The sequence below is a fragment of the Lepisosteus oculatus genome, chromosome 4, assembly GCF_040954835.1.
Source record: "Lepisosteus oculatus isolate fLepOcu1 chromosome 4, fLepOcu1.hap2, whole genome shotgun sequence".
NCBI lineage: Eukaryota > Metazoa > Chordata > Actinopteri > Semionotiformes > Lepisosteidae > Lepisosteus > Lepisosteus oculatus.
Genome location: NC_090699.1, coordinates 8,089,388 through 8,116,722, shown reverse-complemented (window position 1 = coordinate 8,116,722; position 27,335 = coordinate 8,089,388). Strand labels below are relative to the sequence as shown.

At 48.7% G+C, this 27,335-nt stretch overlaps 1 protein-coding gene across 2 annotated transcripts in view; it reads left to right on the top strand.

The window, feature by feature from the left end:
• The first annotated feature begins 4,531 nt into the window (after positions 1 to 4,531).
• The window catches only part of kirrel1a (kirre like nephrin family adhesion molecule 1a), a 118,856-nt gene continuing 96,052 nt past the window's right edge, over positions 4,532 to 27,335 (top strand). Inside the window, exon 1 of one of the 2 annotated variants that reach the window (XM_015339104.2) lies at positions 4,532 to 5,027. In XM_015339104.2, coding sequence (XP_015194590.1) covers positions 4,889 to 5,027 — 139 coding nt within the window. In that variant the 5' untranslated portion in view covers positions 4,532 to 4,888. The remainder of the gene's footprint in view (positions 5,028 to 27,335) is intronic. The other variant, XM_015339105.2, reaches the window with a different exon arrangement.

Here is a 27,335-nt window from a genome sequence, read left to right as displayed (position 1 = left end):
GTTTAGTGTACTAGGATTAGGCCTAGGAACTATGTTCAGGGTTAGGTTAATAAAATGAGAGATAGGATTGGGATTAGGTATTATACTAAGGGTTAGGGTACTAGGATTAGGACTTTGTACTATGATTAGGGTTAAGGTTAGTGTAAATGCCCGAATAGCTCAGTTGGTAGAGCATTAGACTTTTAATCTGAGGGTCCGGGGGTCAAGTCCTGGCGGTTGTGCTTGCCAGCAGCTATATCACTCTGCAACTCACAACTGGCAGCCCACTGGAGCTCAGCAGGGGGCGCTCACCCTGTGGTCCATGTGGGTCCTAATGCCCCAGTATAGTGACGGGGACACTATACTGTAAACAGGCGCCATCCTTCCGATAAGATGTAAAACCGAGGTCCTGACTCCGTGGTCATTAAAAATCCCAGGGCTTTCCTCGAAAAGAGTAGGGGTGTAATCCCGGCATCCTGGCCAAATTTCCCATTGGCTCTTACCACTCATGGCCTCCTAATAATCCCCATCTCTGAACTGCTCTGCTCCCCACTAATAGCTGATGTGTGGTGAGAGTACTGGCTGCCGTCGCATCATCCAGGTGGGGCTGCACATTGGTGGTGTTGGGAGGGAGTCTCCATTACCTGTAAAGCGCTTTGAGTGGATTGTCCAGAAAAGCGCTATATAAGTGTAAGCAATTATTATTAATAATTATAATAGAGCAACAAGATCTGGAGTGTCAGTTAAAGGAATTAGCCACCAGAGGGCGCTGGTCAGACACTTCACATGCACGCAGGAACGAGGTAATTAAAGAACCGGTGTGAAGCCAAATTCGCTATATAGGGAATTCTAGAGTAATCGGTCCAGGTCGGCTAAGGGGGAGTCAGGTGGGTCAGCGAGAGACAGAGCTCACGGGGAGCTAGACCACACCGGCCCGACGAGATCCTCGCTGTTACGGGGAGAGCAGGAACCCGAGAGCCGGTGTGGTCTGAGGAACATCAAGCACTGCAAAGCCCTAAAGTCTCTGCTAAGGCTCTGTGGCTTGAAACAGAGTCAAATCATGGCTGACCTCCTATAGCTAAATCACCCCGTAAAATACTGACATGAATTACATAGTTTGTTAGGTGCTGTCGTTCTCCACGAGGCTGCAGTTGGTTTCTTCGCGTTTTTCGTTCCACCTTAAATGCTGCGGCTGTGATGTTATGCCACCTTTCGCCTGTAGGTGGTTCCCTACAGTCATTTTTAAACGTCCTCATCCAGATGGATTACTGTACGTATCCTCAGTAAAGGGGAATATGTAAGTGAATAGTGACTGTCCAAATTTGCATTTTGGTATGAAACACAAATTCAGAAAAGCGATACCCAATTTTCAAAACACAAACGGGCATGTTAGACATGAGCAAATAAGACAAAGGCAAAACGTGAATTCACCGGCACTTTCTGCATATTTACCACGACCTTGCCTTCTGATCATTAAAAGTCTCAAAATCCTGCAGTTTACAATACATTTTAATACAGCAATTTTAAATGGGGGCATTGAGAACATGGCATATGAGAATATATGGTTCACTGAGGATGAGCAGAGGGTGATCACACTTGGTGCTGTAAAACAAATCTTAGCCACGCTGCTCGCTGGAATGAATGAGTCATTAAGACGTGTAAAGATTTTTTTATGAATGAGAACGTTTGTGCCAGGCCATATTGATAAGCTGTCGAACAGCCTTGTTTTAGCAAATGGGTGCCAAGAGCTTTGTCTGCAACTCGATTATCTCACGGCATAAATCTGAGTCTCGTTTTTTTTCATGAATGTTACGGTGTGCTCTGAAAATTAAATGGCCACGAGAGGGAGATAAAAACCATCCTTTCTGTGTCTCAGAGCGTTTTTTAACCTATTATTACTAATAATACTATCATTAATATTATTATTCGTAGTAATAGTATTGTTGTTGGCTGTGATGATGATGATGATGATGATGACGACGATGGTGCTAGAAATATTCCTGACACCGTTAGCTCATTTTGAAGGTTAGGATGATTGACACAATGACATCAGATTTTAGAAATGTCGATATTTTTTTTTGTCAAGGTATACGTGTTGTTTCTCTACAATAAATGTTTGCCAAGTAGTGGTCTCCGTTTCCCACAAGAGCCTTTGCCCATAGAAATCGCTACAAATTTAGACATTCAAATTGCGTATTTCAAGACGCGCGGTTGCGCCGTGCTCTTGACTTGACTAGAACTTTATTGCCATATGTAACCGGTGCTGGTACAATGGAATTCTTACTTACAGAAAAGTAAGTAAGAATTCTTACTTACTCTTCCACTTCCTAGCCCTGACGATTCCAGGAATTTAATCATCGAGTTTACGAAACTTGTTTTCACATTATATTTGTTGATTTTTTTTCTGCCAACATATTATCGCGCTTTCACGCGAAGCCGTCATTTGGGTTCAAAGTTACACAAAACAAAACTGCCAGTTCTTTCACACCCTCCTCTCCCAAATGACTCCCGCGAGCCTAAATCCCACACAAGAAATCGTGGAAGTGGTCGAGAAACTAGCGTTCACCATAATTCATCAACATTGGCATATTTATCACGTTCGACAGACGTTAGTTGTCCGGGGGAACGGACGTGGTTCGTCTGTGTCTGCTGGTGTTTCACTGTTGATTCGGAGGATATCTCGGTGCCCCTGAGGACTTTTAAAGACGACCAGCAGATCATCTCATGAGTCTTTATCAAAGGCTGGAAACATTCAGCTCCTTTAGCTTGTCCACGTAGGACACTGTTTCGGGCTCTGGGATGTTCAGTGTGTGGTTGCTATTCCCTGGACTGATTCCATATTAATAATGTTTGAAAGTCTGGTAAGCAAATTTGCTTCACAATATTCGAAGTGAGATCTGACTGGGGGGTTCCCCAAATTACCATAACGTGCTTTGATTCTGAGCTTTCAACTAGGTATTTTTTGTTGGCCGTCCTATCTGATTCCCCACTTTGACTTGGAGATTTCAATAACTTGTCAACCGAATTTGTGTCCTATTCAAATTAAGCATGACCCATTATGTGACCAAAGCGTCCAAAATATATATATTTTTTCGCTACCAGCACGTAGTTTTCCGCACTTTTAATGTTAAATTTGCCCGGTCTTGGATTTTATCTTAATCTTTTTGAATTTCACTTGCTGCTTCTGTCGTGTTGGGTAATCGTTTGGGTGTTGTCTGCACACTTGACAATTTTAAGAGGATCTATCACAGAGCAGTGTAAAAGGGCTCCGAAAGTAACCAGACATGGAGCAACACTGGTCCCCAGAACTGGTTCTGGGGTCCTCAGGTCCTCGGGTGTCTCACGGTACATGTTTGACTTCAGTCAAGTTCGTATTTGCTGGCTAATTGGTTTCTGTTTTCTGTGTGTGGCATATAGTTTCAAATTGGGTTTCAGCTCCTGAAATGTTGAATGGGGTTTGCCATTGTCATTAGCCTGAGGTTCTGAATTTCCTTGACTTAGACTTGTCAATGGGGAAATATATCTAATTGGGATTCTTCAGAAAAGATAATGATTGCAAATTGTTGAAGTGTGTGATAGTCACACACACACACATTCCCACATTCCCACCTGTGTCTGCTCTTTGTTAATTGATCGCTCATGAAGAGCTGTTAAGTCAGACATTAGGAAGAAAAGCCGAGCGGAGATTGCATCGTTCTGTAGGCTCCAGCTTTTGATAAAAGGAAGCCGGTATTTTTAAAACCTAGGACTGACTGCAGAAGCCGGTGAGCTAAACGCTAAATAACCAGGCAGATCAATTAAAAGGCATCCGTCAGTTCCACTGATTAACAACCCAACTGGAACCAAAAACAGATAAAGACAGCGCTCGCCTGGGACCAGGGTTGGGGGGTAGGGAACCAGCGACCAAGAAGGCCAGCAGAAATGTTGGCGTAGGCAGTCAACAACAATAATCTTCCTAATTGGGCGAGACTCCTTCCGCATTCCTACTGCGGGCAATTTGCGCGGCGTTCACGACGGGACACGCGTGTTGGCCCTGCACTTTCACGGGGCCATGGCCAGATTCCTGTGCCTTAGGTTTCTGACGCGATTTCTGTGGGATTCGCCGTGCTTTACAGTGGAGTTGTCACCGAACACACAAGACGTTGCAGCAGTAAAAATAAAGTTTAATTTTGGAGGGAAAAAAATAACATTTGGTTTAACTCAAGCCTCGTGTGCCTGTAGCTGTTATGGATTTTGACAAAGAACGTACAAGCATCATTAATAAATGTTTTGTCTAGTTTCGCGTTTTATTTTCCAGATTGAACTCTTTTCATGCGCGTTGACAAACACGCTAAATCGACAAGTATCGAGCCAACCCCGAAAATAACATACTGGATGATCTCAAAGAAATTGTTTGCTTCTGTTTTTTTTTTTTTCGCTAGGGGAGGGAATAAAGAATATAATTTTTCATGCCGGTGTCAACTCCAGAGGCCGCGTTTCATAAAAAAAAAGGTGGGGCGAACGTTCTTTTTCCCCTTATAAAAAAAAAATGGAAAAAAATCGTCGTTTTGCGGCTGTTAGCTGTGCCGTGACAACAAAACCGCCCGAGGCGAACTCGGAACACATAGCTGGGGCACAGACACGCGTCTTTTCCTTCTGCAATACCGAATAACGCCTCTAGAAAGCACAATGAGCCCCCCTTTTTTTTCTTGGAAAACACAAAACTGAGATTGAGAGAGGGAGAGAGAGAGGGAGACAGGGAGAGGGAGAAACGGAGCGCCAGCGAGCAGTTTCGCAGAGGCTGGGATTGGGGGAGTAGCGGAGTCGAGGAGTTCTAAGTTTGCGACGCAGATTCCTTGAACTGGGAAAAAAAAAACCTCCCCGTTATCAGCGACGAGGGCCCGTTAAAGGCGAAGGGAAATACAAACAAATGGGACTTGATGCAGTTTCTACTTCAAAGCGGAGAGCAAGCGGACTGAGGATTGAGGGGCATTTTATGGAACTTCATGACCCAAATAAAGCCATGCTACTCTTATGGATTATAACTTTCGCTCCCAGTCTACAAAAAGGTAAGACTAAGGCTTTTTTTTTTAAAGAAAAACTCCGCCGTTTAAAACGCGAGTATAATAAAAGTTTGTGGGCATTGCCATATTTAGCCAGTGATACTTTTTGCGTGGATTTGACTTTGTTTCTGTGGGCACATAACGTTTTTCCTACAAAGAAACCGAAGCGACTGATAAAGCCTGTATCGTGCAGCATTCCATTTGGCGAAACTGTTTCTGAGGGGCATACGGCGAGACCAGTCGGGGGGGCAATTCGACATCACCCCGCTAGTTTGAGATTTCGCGTCGTTAAACGAGACGATGACTTTGCGAGCCCGGAGATGTCTCGTTTTCTTAAAAAAAAAAAAAGACGACACGCCAAGGACTCGACGCCTGAAAACCCCTCACTCTGCCATTGCGAATTCGAATTGCCTTCGCGATTCAGCTAACGGCGCTAGTCCGCGGCAGCATTGCGTAGGACCTGTTTGAATGTTTTTGTTTATTTGTCAACGCCACAATCTGATTTGTGAGTGTCAGAGCCCCGCTGGTATTCATTCATGACTCGGCGATGTATCATGTGAATTTTTAAATCTTTCATCTTTGGGGGGGGGGGTTGAAATGGATTGCGTCTCATTGCTTATCTGTTCATTCAGCAGGCGCTAAAGGTTAGAAATATCGACAAAGCGTGGCTGACAGTAGAGGAGTATATTCTACCCGCCGACTGATTGTCAAACTATGTGTTCATTAGTATATCGATTTGTGCTTTATCTAATGATACCTGTTATGGACGCCTGATCTTCTAAGACAGAAATGGGTTTCAAAACCTTATGGTAGTATTAAATACACCTTTCGTACATGGTCTGCAATACCAGCTCCATCACCCCTTCCCCAGTCAAAATAAACGATGTATTATTGTGTACGTGAATATAAGAATTAGGGTTGGCTGCCGAAATCTGTTTGGTGCCGAGGCAGTCTACTGTGCATCGAGCTCGCCCGTTTCCTCCACATCTGCAGGCGTAAAATAACTTAAAAAGACTGTCGTTTTAAGTTTTATAAGCTCTTTTTCAAGTTGTCCCAAGTCAGTCTTGGGCACACCATCCGCCATCTCCTTCGGTGTCTTTAAAGACGGCATTTGGGCTGCCGGCAGATTTCTGCTGCAGATGTGCTGAGGTTTCTCCACCGAACAGCCGAAGGATTTGAGAAACCCAGCAGGTGAATTTCAGGCATTGTCTCAGGCTGTGGATAAGGCGAGCAATGCACGCTATTATTTAAGAAGTCTCTTCCTTGCAGGCTAGGCAAAGTGTAGCTAATTGGCTCCTATTACCTAAGGCTCAGATAGGAGAGAGGTTACAGCGGAGTTTTCAGCTGGGCTGGTTACATAATTGGCTCTTAATTAGCCCTTCTGTTTCCACCTCGCTTACAACAAGATGAACCTGCATCCTCCTGGCTCAGTTTCGGTAGGTCTCTTTGCCTTTGATTGGAGATATCTGTACCGGAGAGCCACAGATCTTGGCAGTTGTGTTGTAGCTCACTGGCAACGCTAGAAAAAAAAATCGTTGCAGGCAATCAAAAGCAAGCAAATTGAGAATGGGATCGGAAGGCAGTTTTGATCAAATGTGGCAGGGCATGGATGACATTGCTGGGGCCCTGGGCTCAGTTCCATACCTGGGGTGCTGTCTGTGTGGAGTTTGCATGTTCTCCCTCGGTTTGCTGGGGTTTCCTCAGGGAGCTCTGCTTTCCTCCCACAGTCCAAAGACATGGTAGAGGGTTAATTGGCTTCTATGAAATCGGGTTGAAGACGTTCAAGGAGGGAGCAGTGTCAGCATGTGTAGGCAGCAAAGGAACAAGTGAAGGTTTATTCCATTCTGTTCAGCGTGAAATCAACCTTGACCTGCTCCACTATAAAGCTGGCCCTGGCGTGAGTGTGTGTGTGCGCCCAGTGATGGACTGGCGTCCTGTCCAGGGTGTATCCTGCCTTGCGCCCATTGCTTGCCAGGATAGACTCTGGCTCCCCCGTGACTCTCAGTTGGATGAAGCAGTTCGAAAATGGACAGAGGCATCAGGAGTTGGATGCAGTTGTTCAGAGTTCAGCCAGAATGAAAAATAAAGTTAACACCCTAGGGGGAGGGAAAGATAGTTACTGCTGTACGGGTACGCTCTGAGGGAGGAAACAGTATTGCTTAAGATAAGATCGCTTTATTAGCCATATACAATCTCTTGCATTAGTGTCTGTTCACATACCCCAGCTTGCTCTCCATGAGACACACAGACAGGGTGAGAGAAGCTTGGGGTCAGAGTGCAGGGTCAGCCACTTATACGGCACCCCTGGTTAAGGGCCTTGCTCAGGGACTCGACGGAGTAGGATTCCCCCGCCGGCCGTGGGATTTGAACTGGCAACCTTCCAGTCACAGCTGCAGATCCTTAGCCACAGAGCCAGGGCTCTGCCCCATGGAGAAAGGGCTTCCACACAGGGACAGCCAGTCAAACTGCAGTGCCTGGCGTGCCTGAGAGCTCCAGTACGTGAGAGCTCTGATATCCCCAGTCTTGTAGCAGAACGCTCCCAGCTCTCACAATAGAGACACGGATTGTGGATTGGGGGTGCTTCTTGATCTCTACCAGTCTCCACGAAAGGCACAATCGGAAGGAAGTGAGGGCTTTTTGTTTCCTAGGGTAATTATATTTTTTGACAAGTTACCCAAATAGAAATGAGTGTACAGACATGTTCACTGAAGGCATCCTTCAAAAACAAAACAAACAAAAAAAGTTACGTCAGTGGTGCTCAATTGTACAACCGTTCTACACTCCACTGGGGTGCTAAATGCGTTCGGCACCTTAATTGTTTCGACGATCGATTAAATAATTAACGAGCTGGTTGTAATAAGACCCCACAATGGAATGGATGACGGGGGTCCCCGGTTGAGATGTTCTGGACTTAATACCCAGTGACGTAGTTTTTTTTTATACCAATTGCACGTATGGGTGCCAAATTAATTGTTCAGATGTGCACATACCTACCCAGGATCACATAGTCTTAGGTATTTTATAGTTCTAAAACCCTTACCCTTATAGGTGAAGGCTGACACTTATATTCCCTCCTGGTTCTGAAGAACTACTGGGTCATTCCTGGTTTTCATTGCAGCCTGGAGTTTAATGACTGTATTTGAATCATCCTTTTCTTCACTGGCCTATATTATCAGTTTCCAGGTCATTATTATTTGAGGCTTAAAAATTACCTATAAAACCCGCTTGGTTACAACCTTTAGGAAGAACGCTGTGGGTGTCAGTGTTAGCCGGTTAATCCCCCGAGCACTGCAGTGTTTAGATCTCAGATGAAAACCTCCATCTCCCCCCACCACCACCAGATCTGAGGTAGTCGTGCATTTGTCGTTTTCTGGATGTGTGCAGTTCTGGCTCCGTCTCGGTTCACGTCGAGCTCCACGGTGTCGCCCTCTGCCATTGAAAATGCAGTTGAAAAGTTCACTTTACTCTCCCCTCCTCCTTTCGCTCTCTCAAACACACAGCTTCACACACACACACTGTTTCGGGACAGATTTGCATTAGTTCTGCCATTGTCTCTATCCGCAGGGTAGCGGCGAGCCCTGGTCTCGGAATGGAAAGGTCAGAGGCCGCCAGTAAAACACAAATAATCGGATTTTTTTTTACAAAAACTTTTAATTAAAAGGCAAAAAAAACGTGTTTCAAATTAAAAATTCAAATCGTGTGTTTGCCTTCTGATATTAAAGTTTTGCTGTAGAGTAAAAGGACATTTTTTTCCCCACTTATTCAAAGATGCCGCTACTCGCTGGTGTCTGACGACAGCTGTTTCCTTCTCCCGAGTCCGAGTTTAGCGGTCCCTCCTCCCCTCCTTGTCCTCTTTCTGTCCTTCTCGGTCCATAAATCAGACTTTTACCATCATAGACGTACCTACGTCGATGGCTTTGGTAACACTTGAGCGGGTTCACAGAAACCGAAGAGGCCAGTCTGGGACCGACGTCGGTCTGAATTATTTAGGCGCCTCAGCGATGTCGTGCTCGGTTATGAGTTTAAGGGAGCGTTTCTTTAAAAAAAAAAACATCTTCCAAAAGGACGTTTCTCTTTTCCACCCGCGTAAATCGGAGGAGTACTGAGAGACTTTGGGTAAGGTGTGTGTGTGTGGGGGGGTGGGTTCAAATAATTTAACCCCCCCATGAAAGGAATTCATTCTTCTTCATACACCGCGCCGGGCCGCATCTCCAGAGTTTTGGAAAGTTTTGGAAATGAAGGACAGGGATTAAGAAAACAAAAACCCGCAGGGGACTAGCTACTGTTTTAACCGAAACCAGCCTTTCGACAGATGTGCAGTTATTACACTTCTGCACCGAGGGCACAGGCTGCGGGCCTACAACGGGCTGTCATGTCCGATGAATGAGAACCGACCTGGCCGGAGAATGTGACTTCACTCCCCCACCCCGCCCTGGCTCCTGTATACAAGGCGAAAATGCGCCCCGGCAATTTGAGTTTATGTATTCATTTTGTCGTTTAAGGGTGTTGTGTTTGTGGTGCGTTTTTTTTTGTTTGTTTTGTTTTTGTTTTAATCACTCCGCCTGAATTTTTGGACGTCTGCGGGAATAAAAGTGAAATGTTGTGAGCCCAGAAGTGAAACCCCAGGCGGTTATTCGGACTTGATTCCCCCTCCCACCGTCTGCCGGGTTCGCTGCCGACGCGAAACTGAGCGGCGAGATGGCCGGCATCCAAGCGCGTGCCAGCGGCCTGTGCGTGTGTAAGACGCGGGCGGCGCCAGCATTTTCCACCACTTCACCTTAGGCTCAAGTGCGCAGCGCAGGGACGGGGGTCGGATTTCGTCCGTGAGCTCCGCGGTCCTCCAGGCTAGCCCAGCAACTAACGCCAACTGCTTCCAACACCAGACTGTGCGAGGCTTCGGCTTCGACATCAGCCCCGGCGCGGCGAACGAGTCATTTCTTATTCTGGCCTTCTTCTCAGCGCCAACTAATAAAAAGGTGTTTAATAAACCCCCGCTTTTAAATACAGAAACACGAAGCTGGAAAGCTGCTGTTATTATGCAGATGCGGCAAGAGCCCAAGATAAAGGGTCGCAAACGAAGAGGAGGCCTATTTGGGCATTCAGTAGTTTACAGTAACTTCACTAAACGTGCTTGTAAAGTGTGCGATATGTACCGGGCTCTCTCCGTGATAACGCGACGTGAAGCACGGTTAAAATCATCTTTTATTTTCAGACGACGTTCCCGTGAAATGTAGACTACCGAGGAATTCACGAGGATAAAACGACAGTTGACAAATCCAAGCAGTACTGTAAATAGCCTGATGAAAGCCAAGGTTTGATTAAAAGGCGCGTTTGGGGGTGAACGTGTTACTGTAAGTGCGTCACTATTCTGTGCTTTGGATGATCGTCCACACCACACGAGCGCAGAACAGGGCAACCTACAGGTCACTGTTTAATTATTAATTATTAATTACACCAGTGTTGGAGGGCATGGCGAGAAAAGCTCACCGACGCAATGTCTGTGAGCTTTTTAAGCCTTTGCGCGCCTTAAATGTTTACACCGTTATAGAGAATTTGCCCCTGACGTCTTCCCACATGCCAACGCTGATACGCGACGATGCTTGTACATCAGCCGGCTTAAATGAAAGCACGCTTTAGACTCTGATTGTGCTATTTTTTTTCTAATAAGTCTGGGAGACAGGCACGTGGATACCAGCGAGGTATTTAAACCAATTAAATAAAAGAGCACTGTAGGAACAATCCATTTTTTCAAAAGGCAATTTAGGTGTCAAAAACTGCGACACGGTTGAGTGCATTCGTGCCCCGATGGGCTGAATCTCAGTTCCGTCAATAAACGAGTTGGATGTTTCAGCTTAAGGGACCCGCTGTGTTTTAAATCCGAAGTGGGAGAGAGAAACTTGGGGAATTATTACAATGGAACATTTTAACAAAACTAAAAAAAAGGACCACGCCCACACGATGGCTGACCATTCTGTGTGTTTCGGTTACGTTTTTAGATGTTAAATGCCTTTTAGGACGCAGAAAGCCAAACCGCTTGGCGCGTCCTGTTCCGATTCATTACAAAAGACAGAGGTCATGAAGTTTCCCTGTACAAGAGCAGCACTGTAAGTCTAGATTTTCCGAACCCTTTTCAGGTACAACGTGTTGTTGTTTTTTTTTGTTCCCAAAATCTCCGAATATCCCGAGTTAGGTTTTGCACGAAACCCGAAAAAGCCCGAAAAGTTGTACTTGTTAGTACTGTATATGAGCATTCCTCTGTGGTTAAAAAAAAATCAAGACATGAGATCACTACAACATTCCTTAACCCCCTAGACACACTAGAATGGAGTATTAATTTTGCAAGCTTAGAATTTGCTCTCTTTCAGGGGTGGGTGGGTGATGGTACTGATGTTAAGAAAGACTGAAACACTACTCCCTACTCATTCGCCTGTGTGTAGCGCAGATATGGAAAAGAATCAAGTTGGTCTTTTCCTCTCTCTCTCTCTTTTTTTTAACCCGGGTCTCGTGTTCTGTTCTGAAAAGGAGCGCAGTGACTCTTCGTTAAGAATTTGCTCGGGACATCTGGAACTGCTTACAGGGCGCGGGGGGATGGGGGAATTCTTTTCAGAGTGAATAATGAACGGAGTGGATGCGAGAGGCTACAACTTTTTTTGTGCGTCTGTAAAAAAAAAAAACCACACACAACACCCCAGAACGAGAAATGGCGGGGAAAGCAACATAGTTGCAGGGCCAGAGAGAGACGAGGAATTTTTTCCGCTATTATCATGCACGAGATTCGGATCAGCTCACAGACGCTATTAAACAGCTCGGCCATGCGTATCGCACACCAAACAATGTCTTATCCCTGATAGACTCTTTGCCTAAAACCCTGTGTATTTTTTCTTTCTTTCTGGAGGGAGGTTGGTAACTTTAATATTGTCGCTGCTTTCCTTGTTTCATAGTATTTCGCTGGGTTTCACCTAACAGTTTTACCCTAGACCGGTTGGATGGACTCTAGTTTTTCACTTTCTTTATTCTTTTATGAGCACAAAAGGATGAAGCAACCCGCAGTTAACATCTGAAAACAGTCTTTTTTTTTGAGTGGGGGGGGTTGGTGGAGCTTTCTCTTCCAAATCAGCGCCAAGCCAAAGGGAACAGCGCACTGTTTGAACTTTGAACAGGCGCAGGCGTTGGGACATCAAACCTAACCAGCGGGAGAGAGAGACGGAGAAAGAGAGAGAGAAAATTGCAGGGGGCGGACGGGGGGCCTTCCACTCCGGTTCAGATACAGGGATGAGCAAAATTGATGTGATTGAGAGCAAGTTTTTAGAGAAGTGGGGGGGAGTGTGGGAGTATGGAAAATGTATAATGAGGTCCTATAAATAGCACGACGGTTAATGTGGTTGCTTGTAATGTTTTTTTTCCAAGGGGAGGGGGGTGGCAGAGAGGGGATAAGGGAAGGAGAAAGAAAGAGAGAGAGCCTTTGGTTGAAACACTTCAGGAAGATCCTCTCTTGTTATTTGAATCTCAGATGGCTGTTATAGAGAGAGCTGCTCCTGCAGGGGTTCAGAGGAATGTTGTTAAGGCGTTTTGAGCCGAAGGAGACCCCTATCCTCGGGGCTGGCGGGCTCGCTCTCGGCCTGTGGGTTTTTCAGTTGAGGGGCGTGCCGGCTCGGCGACAGGAAGTGCAGTGGGGAAGCACATCTGCGTTGCGCACGCTCTGGGTGTGAACCAGGGCACTCTGTGGTGGGGCCCCTGTCATCCACCCATCCATTCTGGTAGAGGAGGTGGTGGTGGAGGGGGGAGGGGACAGGACAGTTATTTAAAATTCAAATTTGCCAATTATTTTTGCACTTTAACACCACCCCTGACCCCTTCTCCAAAGGAGTCACAACCCTGGAGTTCATGCTAAGCAATAGCCTTTGAACCTCTTGGATGGATCGCCAGCTTTTGTTAAGCTGCACCCGAGCCGAAAGACAGGACCACGGTTGTCCCCTTTTTTTGAATCGGCAGTTGTTTTTTTTTTCCTCTGCAAGTGGATTGGCAAACCGTCATCGCCGAACCACGTCCCTGTCAAAAGGTACCCGCTGTGAGTTAAAGGGGAGCGGCAACGCGATGTTTCTCCTTCGGGGTTAGAAAGAATCGGCATTGATGAGCCGCACTTCAAACTGCAATAAAAGTAGCATGTACCCAGCAACTGGAAAACCCCCCATCTACATCACACAATAGACAAAAGGTGCGCGCAGCGCCATATTGCGTCTGGTCTGCAACGAGAATGAGGAAACAAAATTCCGGTGATGTGTTGTGGCCTTACGACATGGTAAACAAGCAGGCTTGTGAATCCATCTCTTTTAATCCAGTGGAAATATTGCTCCCGAGTTTGAGACGGTTTCGCTGACAATACTTGTGAACTCTGCGTGCAGATCACGTTGGAACATCTCTGCGGTGAAATGTCTGCTGCCCAACCTGGACTTATTCGCTCGCACATCACAGTACAGCAGTCGTCGCAGTGACTAGTGAGCAGGGAGGGCCGCTTCACATCTCCATTCTCACCAACTGTCGCTCTCGCCCCGTGATGAGACCAGGGGTTTGCGACTACGTGGCGACTTACAGTCCCTTCACAAAGTTCGCGATTTGGTGCTTCACTCCAGAAATGGTCAAGTTTTGTCAATAATTCCTAAAACCTATATAGCGCTTTTCTGGACACTCCACTCAAAGTGCTTCACAGGTAATGGGGACTCTCCTCCACCACCACCAGTGTGCAGCCCCACCTGGATGATGTCCCAGTACTCTCAGCACACACCAGCTCTCAGTGGGGAGGAGAGCAGAGTGATGAAGCCAGTTCAGAGATGGGGATTATTAGGAGACTATGATTGGTAAGGACCAGGGGGAAATTTAGCTAGGCCACCAGGGTAACACTCCTACTCTTTTTGAGAAAAGTCGTGAGATTTTTAATGACCACAGAGAGTCAGGACCTCAGTTTTGCATGTCATCTGAAGGATGGTGCTTTTTTTTTTACAGACGAGTGTCCCCTTCACTATACTGGGGCATTAGCACCCACATAAACTGCTGGCCCCACTAACACCTCTTCCAGCAGCAACCTGAGCTTTCCCAGGAGTCTCCCATCCAGGTACTGACCAGGCTCACACCTGCTGAGCTCCAGTGGGGCTGCCAGCTGGGAGCTGCAGGGTGATAGAGCTGCAGGTGAAAAACTGGGTTTCATCTGATCCCAGGATTTGCGACCCATCTGAAGCCAGGCCTTGGAGCTTCTGTGCACCAAGGCCAAAATGAAGATCAAAGCTATGCATCCAATATCCTTTCTTGTAAAAGAGAGGTGATCAATGCCCCTAAGACCCTATGGGAGTAACATTACTATAACAGGCTTAATCTATACAGTGAATCCTCTTATGGTACCATTTAAAAGACAGGCATGCTTTCCCAGAGAGGAAATTTGCTTCACAGGCAGGTAGGCCATAATACAATTCACAATACATTTAACACAACACAAACCTGTTAATAAATTAGACATACATGTACAGTATGATGGAAATATTTCCATATATAAATTAACATATAAAGGTTCATTGCATGCTGAAAGGTAAAGAAAAGACAAGACTGAAATCTTCACACAGAAGACTGAATAAAATATAGAGTTGGTTGTCCACATCAAGCAGGTTAATAGTTGCGGTAAGAAAAGGTGACTTAGTTCTGTTGCTCTTGCATCTAAATTCATGCCCAGATGGAAAGAGCTCAGATTAACTGGGCAAGGGGTGGTCATGACAGTCACTGATTTTATTGGCCTTCTGCGCTGTTTATTTGATGTAGATGTCTGAAATCTGTAGTTGTTGTGCACCAATAATTTTGCTGGCTACCTCCACGATGCTGGCCAATCTGTTTCTGTTGCGTGTATTAAGGTCACCAAACCAGGCTACAGCAGTGAATATTGGGAACATTCGTGAAAAATCAGATGTGTACTTCTTGTGGGTGCACCACTGTGGATTGGAGAGATGAGTATGACTATGGCAATAGAGCTACAGCACTCCTTAATAGCTAGACTTGACAGACTCAATTAATAATAAACATATTTTTATACTGCCTTAAAAGTAGCTGCTCAAAGCGCTTTTACTGTAGGTAAAAAAAGAGGAGATAAAAGAACAATAAAAAAGGGTTTTCAGTGCGATAGAAGATGCAAAGGCACAGACACAGACATCAATTAAATCAAAGCCGTTCTGAAGAAGGAGGTTTCGAGTCTGGATTTGAAAGCACTCAGGGAAGGTGACTCTCTGATATCCTTTGAGATAGAATTCCAGAGCTCTGGGGCGGAGGAGGGGAGAAGGCTCCATCGCGACGTCTCTCCGAGTTGTGAAAAGATCAAGAAGAATGAAAACCAGGCCCCAGTACCACTGGAGTTCGACTGTGGCTGTCCAGGACCAGGAGTGGAGCATTGTGGGTGTAGCTGTGAGTGTGGACTGTCGCAGGACGGGGGGGCTGTTTTGCGATTAAAGCCAAGGTCTATAGTAAGACCAGGCTTAAGAAGCACTGATTTGAGACCCAACTAGAGGGAAGGACGTTTCTCTGATTGTGCCTCCGTTGGTGTATCTTTCCGATTGTCTTTGCGCCTGCTAATTTAATTTCCACACTCCTTCGCCATTGTTGTATGAGGAGGCTTTTTTTTTTCTTCGAAAATCTGCACGGGGATAATTAGTTAGCGTGAGAAGAACAGCAATCTGAGCGGAAACAACATGAGAGAATAACAGGGAACGCATATAATAGGATGTGCAACAAGCAAGCAATTAAACGACATGAAAACACAGATGATATAGGCTAATCCTCTAATGCCATTATTTGTAGTGACAGTTGACGAGCGTCTATGTAATGCTTTTCGAGAGGCAGGGTGTTTCTCAGGAGAAAGGAAGCAGGGGGAAGGATAGAGAGGTGAAGCTTTTCTTGCCTTGTAGCACAGGACAATTCCTGTAAGAGTGGCACAAGTGTCACCTTCCCGATATACGGCACTGTGATGATGCCCCCGTTATTGCTAGAGGCTAGCAGCTAGGGAAATAAAGACGGGGTGTTTATCACTGAGGTCATGCAGAGAATTGAGGTGCAGCGGTGTATGAAGATCGTTCGTTCGTTTTGGCAGCGTTTTTGAACGAATTTAACCTTTCCCTCCCCTGAAATCTTTGCAGTCCTTCCACACTTTGTACCTTATTCTAGGGCTTTTCACGCCGTCCCTCTCCCCTGTTTGAAACCCCACAGGGAACAGTCCACTGACACCCCTCAACTGGGCCCCAGGTGACCGCCAATTCATTTCAGGAGAGTACTGCGACTGACTCCTCACACACGGCCTGGGAATCAAACCCAGACTCCTCCAAGAGATAAGAGAGATCAGATACAATTTCTTGCATTAGGAGTTCATCTTTTCACACACCCCAGCTTGCTCTCCATGTGGCACACAGACAGGGAGAGAAGCTTGGGGTCAGAGCGCAGGGTCAGGCATTGTACAGCACCCCTGGAGCAGTTGGGGTGAAGGGCCTTGCTCAGGGGCCCAGTGAAGTAGGATTCCTCTGCCGGCCGCGGGATTTGAACCGGCAACCTTCCAGCCACAGAGCCACTGCTCCGCCAACACCAGGCCTGTGACGTACTGCCATAGAAAGGAGGAAAAATCCAAGTGTTCAAAGAAAAAAAACACTCTGGGTCCTCTTCTGAAACTGTATTTTTACCAAATCCAGAAAAAAACACATCTGAACGGGACGTCGGCGAACGTGGGGGCTCTGGTAACCGGTGGGCAGACGGGAGCCGCCGCCGTCGTCTGTGGCGTTCAGATGACTCCCCCCTCTCAAAGCAGAGCTGCTTGTCCCGGCTGGAGGGGGTAAACGCTTCTGGCCCTCGCACACGCGCGGGCCCCTGCCCCCCACAAGCCTGCGATCGAAGAGATGGGGCTGTCAGGTGGGGTTAGTCAGTAGGGAAGCCCTGCTGGTCCCCCCGGTGTCGTGAGTTTAACGGCGAGGGACATGAGCTCTGGAGACAACGTGGTGGAGGGCTTGAGGGGTTTCTCGGCAGGGTTGGGAAAGGGGGCTGTCATTCCCGCGCGCGGAGGAATGCGTCTCTGCCCTGGGCGGGAACTAATCCCTGATCACTCTGTCCTTCGAGGACGTGACACCTCCCCATGCTCCCAGGAAAACTCTTATGGGGGTGGGTTGAAGGTTCACCATTGAGCTTTCTGCATCCAAACCCCTTTGCTTTCTTTCACAAAACCGGCCTTCGTTGCCCCTTCAGATACCTTGCCTCTGTATCGGCAGGGCCGCGTTGATTTGCAATCGCTGACAGTGCCATCCGTATTCATTGACTGCATCGGGATCGGTTCCTTTAACAGGTGCCGGGGACCATACCAAGGGAACTTTTCTTTTGGAGATCATTTCTCATTCCTTTGGCTTTGCTTGCCTTTAAAACTGCCCCCCGATGGCATTTGATCATTGCCTCCGTTGTAGGTCGATGGTTTAATCAGTAGACACGATGCCACTCTCTAGGCAGTAGCCAACTCTGCTGTGCCAAGAGGCCAGGCCCTTTGCCTTTAAAGACGTCTGCGTTAAGTTTTTAGGAGGAATGATATCCCTTCAACCAGCAGCCATATCACTCTCACAACTGAAGCTAAGCAGGTGTGAGCCTGGTCAGTACCTGGATGGGAGACCTCCTGGGAAAAACTAAGGTTGCTGCTGGAAGAGGTGTTAGTGGGGCCAGCAGGGGGCGCTCACCCTGTGGTCCATGTGGGTCCTAATGCCCCAGTATAGCGATGGGGACACTATACTGTAAACAAGTGCCGTCCTTCGGATGAGACATAAAACTGAGGTCCTGACTCTCTGCGGTCATTAAAAATCCCAGGCTGTTTCTCGAAAAGAGAAGGGGTGTAACCCCGGCGTCCTGGCCAAATTTCCCATTGGCCCTTACCAATCATGGCCCCCTCTATGAATTGGCTACATTACTCTGCTCTCCTCCCCACTGAGAGCTGATGTGTTCTGGCGCACTATGATGCCGTTGCATCATCCTGGTGGATGCTGCACAGTGGTGGTGGAGGGGAGTCGCCATTACCTGTAAAGCGCTTTGAGTGGAGTGTCCAGAAAAGCGCTATATAAGTGTAAGCAATTATATTATTATTACTTCTGTAACACCCTCAGTGCATCTAAGCCCTGTTCCATAGTCTGAATGCTGTCAGTGGACGTCTGGGCTTGTAGGCCTCAACCTTCGCTCCACATAAGCCTCCTGATTGGTTGAGACACTCCGCGAACCCCTCCCCCCTAATTGAAGTGTTTCCTACCTGTTGTTAGAGGAGGGCGACTGTGTAGACCGGGTTAAGGTTTGACCTGTCAGAAGGAAGGCCGCAAAAATTAGCCCCAAATTTGCTGACTGGCACTCGTGACGACAGAACCTCAGAAGAGGCGGCTCGGGGTTGTGTGACGATTAACTGCGCTGGCCGCCGCAGAGTTTCAATTTCTGCACACCCCCGAAGGCGGGTGAGGAGCCATTGCTTATTAGAGAGCAATTCGTTTCCGTTGTGAACTTCCCCGCGTAGATGTACCGCAGCTGTTCGGTAACACTTCTTTCTCGCGTTAATTTCTTTGAGAGACACCGAGCGCGCTTGACTTGCAGTTCCTTTGAACCTGGGCTGACAAATTGTTCCTCGCACGCCACTTGTTTAGCTTTTGTCTGTGGGGAAAGCCAGGAGAGTCACGCTGGGCCCCCAGCCATCAGAACGCGCACTGTGCTGACGCAAGGCGCGTTGATGAATCATGACACTCGATTTTTTGATGTGTCCATCACGCTAGAAACGTGGATGCGCACAGGCGCCGAACCATTAGGCCGCCTCTTGTAATCCACTTGAAGGAGACGCTGGTGAAAAACGTGGTGGCTGGGAGACAGCGTGGGAGCCGAGATCTGATTTTTCCGGTCCCTTATCGAACCCGGCGAGCTCAGCTTTGCTAAGGGGCTTTGGCCCTGAGCCTCGGGAGTTGGAAATCCCGGCAGAGACGAGGCTGTTTCCCTGGGAGCAAGGTTCTCCTCCCAGACCGCTCCGCTGAAGGGGTCAGCTTCTTAAGTGGATGGACAGTCTTGGACAGAAACATCAACCAAATCAATTCATAGTAGTGATTGGTAATTTCTAGTCACTATATTACTAGAATACTACTACTAATAATAAATTCCTTCCACTTATATGGCGCTTTACAGGTAATGGGGATCCTCTCCACCACCACCAGTGTGCAGCCCCACCTGGATGATGCTCCAGTACTCTCCCCACACACCAGCTCTCAGTGGGGAGGAGAGCAGAGTGATGAAGCCAGTTCAGAAAGGGGGAATATTAGGAGGCCATTATGGGTAAAGGCCAGGGGGAAATTTGGCTAGGACACCGGGGTAAAACCCCTACTCTTTTTGAGAAATACCCTGGGACTTTTAATGACTAGAGAGAGTCGGGACCTTGGTTTTACGTCTCATCCGAAGGACGGCACCTTTTTACACTATAGTGTCCCCATCACTATACTGGGGCATTAGGACCCAAACAGGCCGCAGGGTGAGCGCCCCCCTACTGGCACCATTAACACCTTTTCCAGTAGCTTTCCCAGGAGGTCTCCTGTCCAGGTACTGGTCAGGCTCACACCTGCTGAGCTCCAGGGGCTGCCAGCTGTGAGCTGCAGGGTGATATGGCAGCTGGCCAATCCTGCATTGTCTTAGTGAGAGGTGCGGAAGAGTGGGTTTGATTCTTTGGTTGGTTCTGGTTACAGAACATCGGCCTAGTCTGGCTTGGAAAAAACAAGGAACTGGGTTGAATTAGGTTTGATTGATTGAAGGTGAAATTGAGTCGATCCAGTCCGGCGCTGCGTAATCTGTATTATCATAAACGTCATGTTTAGGAGAGATCATTGCATCTGCTCCAGGACATACATGAAGATTTCCATCTGTAGTTCACTGGTTATGTCTGACAATGTTTTTCCCTGCATTTTAGTCGCTCTCAAATGTCACGTACAACAGTTGTCACTTTCCCTGCTTCGGTTTCGGCAAGAGTGTTAAAAAAGCGCGCTATCGCAACAGCTCTGGGGTAGATCTGCGACTTGCCAACTGATTCTGGGAATTCTGTGTCATTTGTGAAATTAAAACTGTGGAGAAAGGATTATTTCACTGTCACCGCCACTGAAATGTGCGTTGTGTTAGTGTTGTTAAGAAGGCAATTTAAATGGCCCTGGCAGACAGAACATTTCCTTTAGGCCCACCTCAGTGACTGTAGGGGGGGTGCGTTTAAATCCATTCATTTTCTAACCTCAAATTTAGGGTCCCAGGGCGGCCAGAGCCTATCCCAGCAAGCAGCAGACACAAGGCAGGTACACCCTGGATGGGACACCTGTCCATCACAAGACAGACACAGACACACACACTCACACCCGGGCCAGTTTGTCCCCGAAGTCAGTTAACCAAACCGGCGTGTCTTTGGACTGTGGGAGGAAACCAGAGCACCTGGAGGAAACTCACATGGACCAGGGGTGAACATGCAAACGCCACACACACACACACAGCACCAATGTTCCCTCTAAGCTGTGCGTGTGAGCTAGATTAACAAAAAATAATTTCAGGTTGACCAATTTCACATACACGCAAATTTGCACAACTTGAAATTTGTGCACACCCGGGCCATTCAAAATTAGAGGGAACATTGCACAGCACCCCATGAGTTGAACCTGGGACCGCCGTGCTGCGAGGCGCCAATGAGGAGGCTCAGTTTCCATACCCCAGAAACGAGTGTCGTGTTGGTGTAGTTCAGAAGTAGGCAATGTAAAATGCCCTGGCAGGCGAAAAACTGCTTCTAAAATTTCCTTGAGGCCCCTCTCGATGACAGTAGGGGAGCGATAACCAGGCCCTTCTGGTGAAAGGAAATCCTCCCTGCGTTGTAGTCTTCCTACTCGAACGCGTCTCGATGAAACCTGCATTCTGCGTCTGTCAGCTGCCAACGGCGCTTTTCAGAGGCGACTGTGAGCAAGAAGCAAATGTCAGTCTTCAGAAAAAAACAGCAAGCAAAAGTGTTCTGTAACAAAAGGTTAAAAAAGAAAAAGAAACTTACAGACATAACTTGTCCAGAAGAGTTTCAAATATGATGCTCCAAGAAGTGGGACCACTGATTTTGGCTCGGGTGAGAGGTGGAGGACAGAGGTGAATCTAGCAGCTCCCGCCAGGTCTCCGAAGTGTGCCTCTCTTCTCGGTCATTATTTCCGGGGAAGTTGTAGTTTAATCTCTGTGGACTTCACTAAGGAAGGGTGCCAGCAGGAATGGACAGGTTCTGGCCATGTAATAATGTGGTAAAGGATGCACACCCCATGTGCTGTGCAGCAAAGGTCATTGTTTAGTGGTGGAGTCTGCTGATCTTGGTAAAGCACAGCATCGTGCTACCTCTCTTACACACACCTGGAGATGTGAATGAAGTTACGACCTACCTTTAATAATAATAATAATAATAATAATTGCTTACACTTATATAGCGCTTTTTCTGGACACACCACTCAAAGCGCTTTACAGGTAATGGGGATCCCCTCCACCACCACCAGTGTGCAGCCCCACCTGGATGATGCTCCAGTACTCTCCCCACACACCAGCTCTCAGTGGGGAGGAGAGCAGAGTGATGAAGCCAGTTCAGGGAGGGGGATTATTAGGAGGCCATGATTGGTAAGGGCCAATGGGAAATTTGGCCAGGACGCCAGGGTTACACCCCTACTCTTTTCGAGAAACACCCTGGGATTTTTAATGACCACAGAGAGTCAGGACCTCGGTTTTACGCCTCATCCAAAGGACGGCGCCTGTTTACAGTATAGTGTCCCCGTCACTATACTGGGGCATTAGGACCCACATAGACCGCAGGGTGAGCACCCCCTGCACCTTAGTTTTTCCCAGGAGGTCTCCCATCCAGGTACTGCTCAGGCTCACACCTGCCGAGCTCCAGTGGGTTGCCGGTTGTTGCAGGGTGACATGGCTGCTTTCCTCAAGCACAACCTCCCCCAACACTCTCAAACCACATTCCTTCCCCACTTCCAGCATTTTGCCCGTAGACCTTCAGCAGCCTACATGGGGGGGTCTTCCTCCTTCCTCTCTTTTGACGTTCCTCACCCCCCCCCCCCCCCCCCCGGCCCTCCTTGTCCTATCACGTTGAGACCGGATTGGTGCCCCCCCCACCCCTGCCCACTCTCACCAGCGTATCCCCAAGCACCTGGGCAACCCCATCCCAGTGCTTCCACTAGCTCTGTGTGTGTGGGCCCTTAGCATGAGCACAAATCATCAATCCATCATTTATATTTCTCTTCTGGGATCTTGGGGGGGGGGGGGGGGTTCAGAACCTATCCTGGCAAATCGACAGGTGCAAGGCCTTATACACCCTGTACAGGAAGGCCAGCCCATCGCAGTGCGCACATCGACACGGAACCCACGCCCACGCGCTCACACCAGGGCCAGTTTACCCAGAAGCCAATTCACCCACCTGGACGTCTCCGGACAGTGGGCGGAAACCCACGCAGGCAGGGAGGAGAACATGCAAACTCCACACAGACAGCACCCCGGCTCCAGAATGCTGACCACCGATCACAAGCACAGTGCGTGGAACTGGACATAGCCGGGCGACACCTCTGCCCGGTTCAGCCCACGTGCGTCATGTCAGAAGCTGGCTGACGTGTCCGGCGACGACCGCTAACCCCAGGCCAAGAGCAGAAGACCAGGCCGGAGAAAGTGGCGAATGGGTCATTTAAACCAGGGACGTGTACAGGGATGAGAACCTTCTCATTGAAACGGAGCTCAAGGACAGGCAAAGCGTGTGTCCCTTTAAGGTGTGAGAGGCAGAGGGGATCCAGTGTAAGCTAAGGATGGAGCCAGAGAGAGAGAGAGCAAGTGAGAGGGGAGAGATAGATATTGAAGGGGAAAAAAAAAAGATAATTTTCTTCCCCTTTTAAAATAAATCTGTTGCTATAGCAACCCTGTAACCAGAGGGTTTTTTTTTTCGGGGGAGGGAGGGGAAGATAGCGAGGGGGGGCTGGGGGGGGCCAGGCAAGGCTAGAAATATGAAAGAAAATTTAAAAACCGGGGGTAACCATGGCAACCGAGCGATCGCCTGGGCCAGGCAGAGGGAGATAGAGTGAGCGAGAATTAGAGAAAGTTAAAAAAATATATAGATCTGTGAACAGGGGGGAGAGAGAGAGAGAGAGATAGGGAGGAAGGAGGAAGGGGTCTGGCTGGAAACCGAAAGGCTGTCTTGTGTTGAGAGGAGGACAAGCCTGGGGACAGAACAGAACAGGGGAGGGGAGGAGAGGAGGAAGACGGCGAAGACCGTGATGAAGAGAGGAGAGATAAAGACAGAGGGAAAAGGGGGGAACACAGTCTTGGAATTCGGGGAAGGGGTCGAGAGAGAGAGAGACTGAGAGAGACAGGGGGACGCACAGGGAGTCCGTCAGAGAGACGGCGAGCTGTGGTGGAAAGTTTGACTTCTGCGTGCCAGGAGCAACCGAGGGGGGGTGGGAGAGAGTCAGGAGAGCCGAAGAGGGGTGGGGTGGGAGGTGCGAGAGAGGAGGGAGGGGAGAGAAAGGAGTAGAGAATGAGAGAGGAGTGGGGAGAGAAAGGAGTAGAGAAGGAGAGGGGAGAAAGGAGTAGAGAATGAGAAGGGAGAGAGGAGAGAAAGGAGCAGAGAAGTGAGAGAGGAGAGAAAGGAGTAGACTGAGAGAGGAGTAGACAATGAGAGGGGAGAAAGGAGTAGAGAAAGAGAGAGAAGAGAGGACAGAAATGAGTAGAGAATGAGAGAGGGAGGGAAGAGAAAGGAATAGAGAATGAAAGGGGAGAGAAAGGAGTAGAGAATGAGAGAGGAGAGTTGGAGGGGGTCACTCGGGACCCTCGTTACGAGATGATGTCACCCCCAGTGAAGAGGGATAGGCTTCACCATGCGACATCGAACGTGCCCGTTTCTGGGGCACACCGTTCCCGGAATTCGGGTTGAAAAGTCTCCCCCTTTTCCAGACAACCGCTGAGATCACATTCATCCGGTCTGAGAAATTCCTTTCATTCCACCTTGCGGACTCGTTCGGAAGCAGGGAGGGGGGCGCTCCACTGTGCTCGGTTTTCAGATGCACAACCGGGGCACGCAAGCCCCTTTCTAAAAAGAAACGAAAGCTGGCGTGCGGGTCAGACCCCGCGCTCTACAAAGACACAGAGACCTGCATGCTGTGTGTCAGAAATGTTTCCTCTCTCTCATTGAGATGCTGTCTGCGTGCGGCGGAGCGTTTACAATGACGTAACTGTAGGCAAGCATCGGAGAACTTTTTGAAATTACCGAAATGAACAAAAGGGGTAGCTGGTTGCGTGACTCAGGCTTTTTGCTGGAATCCAGTCCTTCTTCGTCAAGGGAATCCCAAACTCAAGCCATGGCTGGGGCTGAGGATAGAATGGCTTTTGTTTCGGAGTCCTGTCTCGGCCACAGCCAGCCATTTCTCTGTGTGATTGACGGAGCCAAACCCTTGCAATGAACTGAGAAGAAGGCAATGAGTAAGAAAGTCTGTTGGGTCAAGCTAGTCATGCATCACAGTGTCTGGAGATCTATTTATTCTGGTACTGGGGGGGGGGAGGTGAAATCAGGCGCTCACTGTGGCAAGATCCTTGCCTGTGTAAAAGGAGCTCTCATGCAAATTGAATACTTGATTGTTTTCTTCAAGCTATTCCAAACAGTGTAATAAATACACGTTTTAGCTCTGATGTTCATACTTAAGGTTGCCTAAACTTTTTCAACATTAAAACTAGCTGTCTGATCAGATATTGCTAGGAGACCTTTAGAATGGTATAGTTATTGAGAAAGCAGGGGGTGTTCTTATTATTTGTATGAAGACCTGAAGCCTTCCTGACATACCTTGTGCTACCACACCCTTTGTGCTTGAGGTGCAGGGTGGACTGCAGCTGAGAGGATGCTGGTTCAACTCCAAGCTGTGCCACTGTTCACCAGGTAGTATTTTGTGTCTCAGCTCTGGCCAGGTCTTGAGGGGTGCAGCTGGCAGGAGGGGCCCCTGATAACCCATTAGGGGGGCCCCTTCCAATCTGAGAGCCCGGTTCTTGAGGGCTGTGTCAGTACTCCGCCCACTAACAGTCCAGCCAAACACTTGCCTCTGAGAAACCCTCTATCAGGTTTCTGGGTACTACAGAGCAGGAACCATCTCTGTTATCATCAACTATCCCACCAACAGTCTAATACTGGCTTTCTGCTTGTTTCTTATTGGCATTATATTCTTTATTTGTGTTGGATGCTTTTTAATTGCTGGAGCTCACCAAGCCAAATTCCAAGGAACAAATGATAGGTCTGTTCCCTGCTGAAAGGAGAAGAAAGGAAACACAACGTTTCTGCTGCGGAGCCTTCTCTGGGTGTGTGTCGGTGTGTTTCCTCTCTTCTCTTTTCAGCACAGAACGGGCCTATGACCTGTACCTTTGCCCCCTGCGCATGCTGACGCAGCTGCCTGCTTAAACCCAATTCTATGCCGGTAGGTTGTTGTGGCCGTGAGGTACTGTACTTGACCGAACTTGAGTAACAACAGCAGTCCTACAAGAGCTCGCTAGGCTTTCCGAGACTCCCCGTTCTGAAGCCGCCTCACGTTCTCTTCCGGGCGGTTGACATGTCCGACTGGGTTTCCTCCTCAGGGCTGGCACAGCCCGGTGTTGGCCAGGAACATCTTGGGTCAGTTTCCCACCGTAGTGATTGTTCATCTGTGTGTCTCGGGGAGAGGGAGGGCGAGGGCGAGGGGGGCAGGCAGGGAGACAGAGAGGGGGGGGGAGTTTTGTGTCTGTTACAGGTGGGGAATCAGGAGAAAGGAAAAGACGGTGGTGGTGTTGTCGGGGGGGGAGAGTCAGAGAAACGGCCACACGCGCAGCAACTGAGAGCAATATCGCCATGGAAACACGGGAACAAGTGGAGAGAAGGAGGGAGGGAGAGAGAGGGAAAGTGGAAGTGAGGGAGGGAGGGAGGGAGAGCAAAAGGAGCAGGAGATCACCATGGCAACCAACAGGCAGGATTGCAGGGAGAGACGGACGGACAGACAGACGGGTGGAGAGGGAGACTGCGACAGGCTCGGGGGGGGGGGGGTACGAGGACAGACGGAGCAGAAGCGGGAGAACCGCGATGCGCGCTGGGGGAAAACGCCGCACCTGGCTGCGAGTTGCACTTCCCTCGTGTCGAAAAATCAAGTTTCTCTCGGGGGCGCTGCGCCTTCTCCGACTCCGATCTGCGAGGTGGGGGTGGGGGGGGTCAAATCCTGCTTCTCCGCTCTTGGCAGCGAGAAACAAAGGCCGATCCTTTGATTTCCGCCACCTCGCCACACCCCCCCCAGCCCCCCACCCCCACTCCACTGTCCACCTCCCTGACTCCACGCCACACGGAATTTGGAAAAAGATGGCCGACGGGCCTGATGTGAGGATGGAGCCGTGTCGCTCAATGTTGGTGGCCCTCCTAGTTTAACAAAAGCACCCGAATCTGAGGTGAAATCTGAGGGGAACGCTGTGCTTCTGTGATCCGGGGGATTTGGGGAACCCGTTGCGGGAAACCCCTATGGTAAGTTACCCCCCAAAAACGAGAGTTGTTCTCCTGATTGCGTCATTGGAGAGGAGCCCCTCCTGCTCAGGCCCCTCCAGCAGGCTTGAAATGGGGCGCAGGCGGAGGCCGCCACGGTCACGTGACCATGCGCCGGGGGGTCCCAGACCCAGGGTTTGGGGGTGTATTTGTTTGTCCACTCGGCAGAATCAACCACTCTGGGGGTTCAGACGCACAGCGGGGAGGTGCCAGTGGCTGAATCCCTGTCAGGGAATGAGCTGCCCTGGTCACCTTGCGCCTTTTCCTCTGGAACACTTCGTCACTGGCCCAGTTTGGGGTTTTTTCTCCCAAAATCTGTTTTCCTTAGAGCTGGACGGGTAATGTCCCGGACCAAAGTGGCCGCACACATCCGGGCTGGTGCACAAAGAGCCATTCTCAGTGGATGGCACCTTAACAGTTCCGTTCTAGGCTGTTGTACAAGCTGAACGTTTCTCTAATGCCGTCTGCTGAACCACGGCCCAGCATTCTTAGTTATCCCATTGTAGTAGTAATCGGTTGCACTGCACCCTAGTTTACTCTGATGTAGATGGCCGTGTTTATTTCTGGGCATCACTTCACAGGAAAAGGATCAGACACCTCAGTAAAGATATTGAAAACAGTCTCCACTCCCCCCACCCCGAGCTGAATGGCTCAGATCTCCCTTGAAAGAATGAAAGAGCTAAATCTCTGTTGCCTAAGTGGCCGAGGAGCTGCAGGGGGCTACA